The following is a 10,881-nucleotide window of genomic DNA, read 5'->3' as shown; positions in this document are numbered from 1 at the left end:
TTTAGGAGTGAAACTAAAATTATTCATCAGAATCCTGACCATTTACATATTGAAAATATTATGCTGAAAATTGATTTTAAGCTCACGATTCACGTAGTGGGGAAAATGCCGTGAGATTACGAAGCGAGTGTAGGGGCGCGGTTATCCAAGGGAAGAGTTGGGGAACCGGAATTTTGGAAGAATTCGATGATATTTTTTTTAAAGAGGGAGACAGGGTGGGTGCCACTGGGAAAATAAATCATGAGATTCCATTAAAGCAAGATAGGGTGACGTAAGTAAAGGAAAGGCATTATTCCCAAGGACTTCGGCAGCACATCAGAGAAGAGATAGAGAACCTGAAAAGGCTGACTATAATTATAGACAGCTCCTCGACTTATAATAGTCCTTTGTGGGCGATACGAAAGAAGAGTACGCAAGGGGATTGAACGAAGAAGTACCGCATAGTCATCGACTGCCGCAGACCGAACACAGTTGATGAGAAGTACTCGATCCCGAGATTCGAGGATATTTTGGATAAATAGGGTGGAGCGAAAATTTTCAGCACGCCTTAAAGGCGGGGAACCAACAAATTAAAATGCATCCCAGGGACCAGCATAAGACCGCTGTCCCCCTTCGAATGTGGTTATTATGAATTTATAAGCATGCCATTTGGTCTTAAGAACGCACCCGTGACTTTCTAGAGGCTTATGGATGAGTTCCGGGAGGACTGGACAAGGCAGTTTGCCAGGCGTAATCAAGTCATGGATGACTTACTGGTGTTCAGCAAATTGGAAGAAGACCATCTGGACCATCTAAGGAGTTCCAGCGCATGAGGGAATTAGGCCTAAAGTTATCCAAGGAGAAATCGGTGTTGGGGCAAAACCGGACTAATTTTTTGTGGCACAATATCTCCACATATGGCGTAAGATCAGACATACAGAAGGTGTTGGCTCTACAAAGAATGGTGGTACCCAGACACGTGAAAGGAGTGCGACGATTGCTAGTACTGCTGGACTAATACCAATACAAGGTTCGTACCGGACAAGCCGGAATATTTTGTATTCCTTAACAATCTACTGAAGAAAGGGAATACAATAAAGATAACACCTCGGATGGAGAACAACGTACGGAAGTGCATAGAGAGGCTACAGAGGGAAACGTCCTAGCATTTCCCCGATTTCCAGAAGAAATTTACCCTCATGAATGATGCAAGCGAATACGCTCGAGCGACCAATAGCGACCGCGAGTCGACGTCTCATCGATGCGGAGGCCCGCCACAGGCCACTGAAATGGGAGTTGCTGGGAATCGTGTGGGCGGGGCTGCAGTTCCGGCCATATATTTTTGGGAGATGTTTTAGGGTACACACCATCCACATACCATTGCAGTGGGTTGGTAAACAATGAGACATCTGCACGAATCACCAGATGGAAGGAGATCAGCCAGTACAACACGGATACTGCGTACAAGCCCGCAAGGGACAACGTGGTCGCGTATTGGCTTTTAAGGGTGGTTCTGATAATTGCAATCGAGAATGAGCAAGGTGAATTATCTAGAAGCGGGAGACAGTTCCTAAGAGAGTGGGCCCCAGAAGAAGAACATGAAATGTCGGACACCGAGAACAGGGTTGACACATCTGAAGAGAAAGAATCAACTGCAAGTAGACCCACGGAAATGAAAGAGTTCGACGAGATGGTTAAAGAAAAACGCCACCAGATCATCTGGAAAACAAACAGAACAGATTTTAGGATTAATGAAAATGGAGAACAGGAAATACGGCAGCTGTAGTATCACAACCATCTGTTCCTCACCGAGTGTCAAAGGAGACCAGGTTTACAGAGCATTGAAAGATCCATCTAATGCGGAACAAGCCCACTGCTTGTATATTGGCAATGCAGTTTCTTGGGACAAGGTTCAGCGTCTCTGGTGGAGGGAAAGAATCGGTATAGACCGCATTTATAAGTTGCATGATGATGGTGGAGACTCTCCAGGGACCAGAACGCCAAAACGAGGTGACGCTCGTCTATCACTAGGGCTAGACGAATCATAGAGGGGTTAATGAAACTCTGCAGGCGCTGCGCCGGCGATATTTTTGGTAGGGAATGAAGTGTCCTACCATGACACTATAGGAAATTGTTAAGTATGCCTAAGCACCAAATATTACCGGCACCCACCGCAGGCAATACAAGAAGAAACACCCACTGCAGAAGTGCAACTTATTGATCTACAGATGGACTCGTTTACGTGGAGAGGGTACATGTGGATCATGGTAGTAGATGTTTTCAGTAAATTAGCAATGTCGTACACAGTGACCGAAAAATTGACAGAAGCAATATTGAAGACCCTGCGAACCTAGTTCCAGTATAACGACGTTCCAGAGAGAATCTCATCTGACAACGGACGAGAGTTCGACATTGATGGAATTAGAGCATAGAAAGTCTTAGAGGTAACGTTCCACTGTAATACTGCAGGTTACCCGAAAGGTAGAAGCGGGATAGAAAGTCTACTACCCTTAGTGACCACCTACGAGTGTACCAGGTGGAGAAGGCACTCGAGCTGGACAAGGTGATGGAAAAGCTAATTATCGCTTACAACCACTCGATACACTCCGTAACAGGGTTTGCTAGTAGGGACGAACTGGGGAAAATATTTAACAATCCGGGAGAATAACTTATTCAGTTATTCAGGACGTAAACTACCCATTTCAACCATACAGAGTTTCTATTGTTACTTACGGGCTATATATAGCTAATCCCCCCCCCCTCCAGTTCCTTCGTATGGAGAAACTGTAAAAAAAAATAAATAAATAAAAGTAACTGAATTGGTACAATGTCACACATAATAAATAAAAACTTCACTCGTTGTACATCTTGCCACGGTCTACGTCGACGACCTGGCAGTCATCGTGGAACAGCTGAGCAAGATTAAAGATGGAAGCAGAAAGGTGTGCCGGTCTCGAAGGAGAATGGTGTGATAGGAGGAAATTGAGTATGGCCGCAGCTAAGACTCAGGCCATACTTATAAGTATTGGTATTTGACGGTATACAGTGACATACTTAGCTGAGGTTTGATGAGTCAATTCTGTGAGAATTCTACTTAAAATATTTTGAGAAGAGGGGCCTCTGCGTAATGTTTGAACAAAGAAGAACAAATAAAAAAATTAGTTATCAAATACGAAAGATAATTAGTAAATAATAATAATAGATAGAAGTCGAAAAATAGTAGGGATGGAGGAGGGGTGCAAGGGAAGAAAGGAGTTAAAGGGTGAGGTTTATGAGGTTTTGGGTCCTTCCTGCCCTGCCACCTCGTAGGAAGGGGGGATGGGGGTGACTGAATGGAATAGTGGATTGAAAGAAGCAGGGAGACTGTCAAAGAACTTGATGTGTCTCTGTGTGGTGTGTTGTACTGTTTCTATTTGTAGTCCGTTATGGATGTGTGTTATAATACATCTCTCTAGTGATATTCCTCGGCAAATCTTCTGTAGTATGCTGTTCTGGTATTGTTGTAGTGATTTCAGGGCTGTTCGGTACAGGAAATGTAGTAGAAGTGAACCGTGTAGTAGTGATGATCATAGTATTGCCTTATATACGAGTAGTTTGAGTCTGAGTGACAACCCTGGTGTGTACATTAGGTGTTTAAGTTGATATGATGTTGACTTGACGATCTGTATTCTGTGTTGTATGTGTGCGGTGAATGAGATGTGAGATCCCAGTCGCCACCACCTCCTTTATTATCCTCATCCTCCCTTGTATATCATAAAACCTCCATTTATCTCCTTCTTGGGGGCACGAGGTGATAGTGAACTGTGTTTACCATCTTGCACCCGTCGATAACTTTAAGCAATGTTGATTATTATTGTTTCTTTAACTGGAACTTTTTTTTCAGTAATCTTCTTAATTAGACTATTAATCAAAAGTCAAAAATTAGAGTGTAAATTTAATTTTACTTAGGGATATTATTAAAAGAAAAATTTTACTTGTTTCACATCTAGTTAAATCTGTTATTGGAAACAAGCTAAGTATATCATTACAAAATGACTAAAAGAGGTTCTATAATTCTCAGCCAATGTGTTATACTCAGGGTGATACGTAAGTGTATACGCACCCTTAGATGCATTGCTAGCCCTTTACTTAAGCCTGAAAAGTACAGTTACCCTTAAATGTAAGTAATCATTAAATAATACTAATCAGTAGTCAGTTCTATTTTGACGACAGACTGGTCATCGTTCCCAAAATTGCTAACAGCATAGGTATTTTTAACAATGATATTGAAAAATAGTCCAAATTTCAAATTTACTCATCATTAAATTTTACTAAAATAGCTTAGCTGTAAGCTTGCTTAGAATGACGTAAACAGTGTCGTGTTGGGTTCTATCATGCGATGCAGAATACTTTTTGCAATGTCGAGTCCTAAATGAAAGACGAGTTGTTTGCAATGGCAGTCCTAAATGAAAGAACTTCTTTTAAATTAATCTCATGTTATTTGCTCTAAGCCAGGAAGGTTATTCCTCTTTGGTGGGTGGAGCGCAGGCTGAGGGTCCTCTGAAGGACCCAACCTAAAATTACAATAGTACTAGATTCGATCCTTAGCCATGGCCCAAGCAGGTGGTTAATTGTTTAAACCTTTTTCAAATTACCCAATTTTTGTATACTTTTACTCTTGTCTGTATATAAATAAATGAGGTTTTTCAACTAGATTCACACATTTACTATGCATTGTAAAATTCATTGATTGCTGTCAAAAAGTATTGGTCTACATTAGATTTAAACACATTTTGAAATTTTAATTAGTTTGGGCACAATTGATTTTCATTTATTTGCAGTATCTCTAATTATATTGCAAATAATTGATTTCAGTTTTGGTTATGAGTTGTTATTGTTTAAATATTTGCTTAACTTCCAGGTTCTTCTACCTCTAATCATCTACAACTGACCCTGGAAGAAAAAACTATAGTAAATAAAGGTAATTTTACCTCAAGAATAACTTTTATTGTTCATCTGCAAGTCTAATGTGTTAGTAGAAGGAAGTTAAGTCTATTAATTAACTTTCTTTCAGCTTTAGAATGACTAAAGTTTTGTGAATTATTTATCAACACTTTATTATATATATATATTTCTTTACTGTATCACTTTCTCATGAATTTATGGTGTGTATAACATGTATTGTCATATATATGTAAATTATTTTATATCACTGACCCTGTATCGTAATTGACTGGTTGATTTTTAATTGCTTTAAGCATTTTTCTTTTCTTAAGTTTTTGGTTAATAGTTGATAAATTATTTATTTACTTTGATATTATGCTTTCAACTCAGTTGCTAATGGAATGTTATTTTTTATGTAGTTTTGTTTCATCATTGAATTAATACCAAACATTTTAAAAAGAAATTCAAAATCTTTAAAAATTTAATTTGAACTTGTTGATTGTTTACTAATCTACCCTACTATTATATGAAAAATGTAAGTGGCATTATTAACAACAATTATTATATAACATCAAATTTATGAGGTAAACGTGGAAAGCACTTTTTCAGCCTAGTTTATTCTTGTATTCTGTGTATTTTATTCTTTGAAGACGGCAAAAATATTTTTTTTTTTTAACTTTGTAAGTTTTATTTGTGTTTTCAAAAGAGGAGCAGGAAAAACTTATTTATCAGACACATATCTTAGCACATGTATACAGTTTATGTAGAACATGTGTTTATCAATAATATTGGTCCTTTAAATGCTACTAATTTAATTACATTAAATAAATACCTTCCTTTTAGTCGCTTTTTGGTGTATATTGTTTTTCTGTTATGGAAAAAACTTCTACTCTGAAATCCAATTTTGATAAAATTGAATATCTTGGTTTCTTTAACTGAATTTTTAATATATTTTCCTAAAATGCATGTTTTAATTAATATTAGAGGAAATTATTCAATACTTTGTGGTTCATTATCCAAATAACTTCAGGTTAATAAAACCATTTTTTTTTTTTATCAACCAAATCTTTATGAAATAGGTATCATTATTTTAGTAACAAAAGTACCATTTATTTGACACATGAACAAAAAACACAAGAAGAAATAAATATATGTTTAAATGTTGAGGTGTAATTCTTCCTAAAGAGGAAGCATTTATATTAAAAGCTTTACTTATTGTTCTTACTTGCTTTGCCTTTACTTACATCATCAGGTTGTCAATTCCTTTATCTTTAACATGAGCCATTCAATTATAAAAATTTTGTCTATCTTGATTGTAATCCATTTGTATAATCTTACTATTATTTTTGGTTAATATTAACTAATAAATTAATGAATGTATTGTTATCAATATTGACAAAATATTAAGTATGAAATTGCTCATGTTTATGATGAGGATATTGATAACCTGATGATGGTAGATAGGAAAAAGTAAACAAAAATATAGTAAAGGCTTTATTAAAAAGCACTAAAAAAATTTGAATTTCTATTAACACATATTCAAGAATATAATCAATATCTTAATCAAGAGAGAGATAATCTGAAAATGTTGGCCTCCTTCTTTAGGTTACTCTAGGTCTGAATTACTGCTTCAATTCCAAAATTCTGTTTTGTTTGTTATATTTCTGTTCTGTTTCATTTAACATTTTTATTGATATTTTAAATAATAAATTTATTGCATCAATATTTTGGAATACTCCTTTTTCTGATATAATCCAAACAAGGATATTCCTTGTTAAAATAAGTAATTAATTAACATTAATAATTTCCGATTGTCAAAATAATATTTAATGGTTATACATATTGGACCTAAGGAGACCCAAATAATTAATATACAGGGTGTTCTTACATGTTCACTCCCTTTAACATCTACAAGTATTGAAATTTTGATTTGATTTCTAATGTGATTTACAGTGGTCTATCTTTTAAGGACATTGTTAATCTAGAGAACCTACCTCAATCATATTCAGTGAAATGGGGTACTTTTTTAAAATTTTTTTTATTAAAACATTTGTTTACAGTTTTTAACAATTTGCTCGTTTACCAAAAATTGTTTTAAAATTCCATTTTCTCCCAGAATCTATCATCATCATAATTTGAGTTATCTCAACTGGCCGTGCAAATAAAAGTGCCTTTCATGGCACAATTATCATGATAGATTCTTACAGAAGATTGAATTTGAAACAATTCTGTTTTTAATTTTTTGCACTGTTTAGATGCAATCATCTAAAACAATAAAAAAGTGTTAACAGTTATCATCAGTATATGCCTTCAGGATATGCTGTATCAAAAAAAGTGCCTGATATGAATGTGTGCTTAAGTCTGATTCACTATCAGAATCTGCACAAAAAGTAAACCATCCCATTAGAAATTCTAGAGTAGGTACTGGTTGACACTCTCCACTGCTGTGCTTCCATATACATATATATATATAAATGTATATATACTCCAACCTATAAATTATACCCTCTCAAGGCTTATAGAGCTTATAGACACCCTTTCAACACCTATCAGAGGGGCAGATATATAAATCCTCTCAATTCTTATCAGAGGAGCTTATAGACTCACCTCCTTAACGCCTAGCAGAGGAGCTTATATGCACACCCTCTCAAAACCTATCATGTGAACTTGCTGTTTATTTGGATTCTCTTGACTTCTGACAACACCTATCAGAGGGACTTATTGCCACACCCTTTCAACACTTATCAAGAGGAGTTTATATGCACACCCTCTCAAAACCTGATGTGAATTTGGTGTTTAATTGAATTCTCTCATGATAATACCTGTCAGAGGGATTTATATACACACCCTCTCAGTATCTATCAGAGAAGGACGTTCTATCAAAACCTATCATGTGAACTTCCTGTTTATTTGAATTATCTTGGTTCTCTGTAAAAACTTTGCGGACTTAATTTTATCAATAATTTTTATATGATTATTAAAAAAAATAAATTTTTTTAATTTTTATTTTAAATAGTTGTTCATAGATGATCTAAGGAAAAAATCATAATAATAAGTACCATTTTTGGATTTGTAATGAAACGAAGGGTTTATAGTGCCAAAAAATATTTTATTCTTCAAAAAAAGTATTTTCTTTGCCTATGATATATTGAGGTGTCATATATGCTCAGCCACAGTCAAAATGTCAATACAATACATACATTATGTATAAACTATCCATCCTATAAAACTCGATAAGTGGAAAGTAAAATGCTGGATTCAATAAGTGTGAAATTTCACACTTAAGATGCTTGAAGATGTAAACAAACATAGATATTAATCGTTTGAGTGAAAGATCTCTAGCTACTTCGTGAATTTTTTAAGCACTCTTGAAAACAACTGCAATTCCCACCACCTATTTTGTGTTGCACACATAGCTTGCAACTTACTGAATTTTAAAATTGCAGTAAAAGTCAAAATGTAAATAGAATAAAACATTACATATAAACTAATAACCTTTAAAACTCAATAAGTAGAAAGTAAAATGCCTCTGGCAACTTTCTGAATTTTTCAAGTACTCTTGAAGACAACTGCGATTCTTACCACCTATTTTGTATTTTACACAGATCTTGCAATGTACTCAATTTTTAATCCTACAACCATAGTCAAAATGTATGTTGAATACATACACATAAATACATTATTTAGTTTACAACAACCGGGAAAAGAGTCTTCTCTCTCTCAAGAATACTGAAATCCGCAAAAATCTCTAAAAATATGAAACTAAGGATGTACAATGCCATGATAAAGCCAGCTCTCATATACAGATGTGAGACCTGGGCTCTAATAGGTATCCTAGAAAGCAGAATCGAGCGATTTAAAAGGAAAGTCCTCCGTACAATTACAGGAGCGATCTGACATCAGAACCTTAACGTAAGGAGGAGAACTAACAGTGAATTATTTGCAGAGGCTGGTCAATCAATATCTCACGATATGAAGTTAAGTTGGATTGGACATGTGGCTTGAAGCTATCCATCAGGACGCCTAACAACGCCTACACAATAGTAAATGCCAGTTAGTAGGCAAGAGACCATGTGGGAGGCCAAAAACCAGATGGATAGACAGAATCAACAAAGATGTGAAAAAGCTATATGCAGAAAACTGGAAAGCAGTAGCCCAAGATAGGCAGGTGTGGGGATGGCTGGTTCGGGTGGTCAAAGATCTGCAAGGTCTGTAGGGCTAACTGAAAAAGAATAAATAAAAAAATTACTCATAAACTAACCATCCTACATATCCCAATGAGTGGAAAGTAAAATGCAATAAGTCTCAAGTCTGGAATCAGTTGAGTTCTTCTGGTCTCATTTTGCTCTCATTAAAATACTGATATTTCATAAAAAATAAACATTTATTAAAATTTAAAGGAAAATTATTTCATCTGTAATAATTAATAAACAAAATGTTCTACATTTCAGCTAACAAGCCATCCTCAGGAATAGAAAATTTCATTTGTATATTCCTGTACCAACTCATAGACTCTAACTTCCCAGATTGAGGAAGTTTGATTCTATAAGTTGGTACTAGAATGTGCAACTGATGTTTTTTCTCCTGAGCATGGCTTATTAGTCGTAAAATGTTTTGTTTATTAATTAAAATTGTTGAAATAATTTTGACTGAACATCGCATTTAATAAATTTGTACTTTTTAATAATTCCATTGATATGATTGCTGCAAACAATGAAGAATGAAAGCAGAAAATTGAAAAAAAGCACTGCCTCAGATGTTGAGGGGAGGGGGAGAAGAGATATTTACAAAATTATAAAAAATAAAAAAAGTAAATAAAAAAAAGTATGATTGGAGAAGTTTGTCGGGGGGTGCGGTTAGCAAAGAACAACATAAATAAACAAAACCGTATTTATTTATTTTATGCTGACGTTTCTACACCTCATCATCAAAAAAAAAAAGTACCTTAACCTCATTTCTTATAATTCTTTAGCCCCCTGCTTATACGGACTCCCAAAAATCCATAAACATGGTAACCCCCTTTCGCCCCATCATTTCTAATATCAACGCTCCCACTTCTAAGCTCAGTAAATTTCTTCTTCCTGCCCTTCAAATCCTCAGCCACAATAACTCTTATGATATCCGTAATTCCTTCCACCTTAAAGAACTATTACAATTCTTCAACATACCTGACAACTTTATCTTAACTTCCTTTGATGCCGAAAGCCTTTTTACTAACATCCCCATTGATAAAGCCCTTCATATCGTTGAGAAGAACTGGACTATAATTCAACCTCATACTACGCTTAACCTCACCTCATTTCTTTCTGCTTTAGAACTTTGCTGTAATTCTGGTTACCTGACCTTTCAAGATAAAGTTTACCACCAAATTAGCGGACTTGCGATGGGGAACTGCCTTGCTCCAGATATCTTTAATATTGTTCTTAATGACCTTCTCGATTCTATAATACCTCTCTTCTCACAAGACATTATTTTCATTAAAAAGTATGTGGACGATCTCTTCCTTGTCCTTAATCCTGACAGAATCCCCAAGATCCTATCAGCCTTTAACTCCTATCACCCTCGTCCTTCTGACCCTCAATACCACCAGACCAACATACAACATATTAAACAGATCCTATTTAACAACAATTTCCTTTCGAAAATTACTAACAAACTATTCGATTCTTACATTAACCGTGTTACTCTAATCCCTTCTGTCCTCAACTCTTCTTAACCCACTCCACCACTTTTTCAGTACAGGTCCCTTCCGTATATCCCCATTCTTTCTGATAAAATTCAAAAATGTTTAAGATCCACTATTACCACCCTACGTCTTGGCTTGAAGTCAACAAAATTTCCTATATTTTTTCCAAATTGAAATACCCTATTCCTTTCTTACACCGTTCCAATGTGGTTTATCGGATACCCTGTTCAACCCCATGCTGCAATTCCTTCTATATCGGCGAAACTAAAAACCAATTTAAGAACCGCATTTCC

The 10,881-nt window shown here is 35.5% G+C and overlaps 1 protein-coding gene across 3 annotated transcripts in view; it reads left to right on the top strand.

The window, feature by feature from the left end:
• The first annotated feature begins 4,490 nt into the window (after positions 1–4,490).
• The window catches only part of LOC106688801 (transcriptional repressor CTCF), an 11,166-nt gene continuing 4,775 nt past the window's right edge, over positions 4,491–10,881 (top strand). For 2 of the 3 annotated variants that reach the window (XM_014433441.3, XM_014433440.3), the window contains exons 1-2: positions 4,491–4,581; positions 4,880–4,939. In XM_014433441.3, coding sequence (XP_014288927.1) covers positions 4,569–4,581; positions 4,880–4,939 — 73 coding nt within the window. In that variant the 5' untranslated portion in view covers positions 4,491–4,568. Of the gene's footprint in view, positions 4,582–4,879; positions 4,940–10,881 lie in introns of those variants that run through there. The other variant, XM_014433442.3, reaches the window with a different exon arrangement.

The sequence above is a fragment of the Halyomorpha halys genome, unplaced genomic scaffold, assembly GCF_000696795.3.
Source record: "Halyomorpha halys isolate HHAL.00 unplaced genomic scaffold, Hhal_1.1 Scaffold1207.1, whole genome shotgun sequence".
NCBI lineage: Eukaryota > Metazoa > Arthropoda > Insecta > Hemiptera > Pentatomidae > Halyomorpha > Halyomorpha halys.
This window is presented reverse-complemented; position numbering and strand designations above follow the sequence as displayed.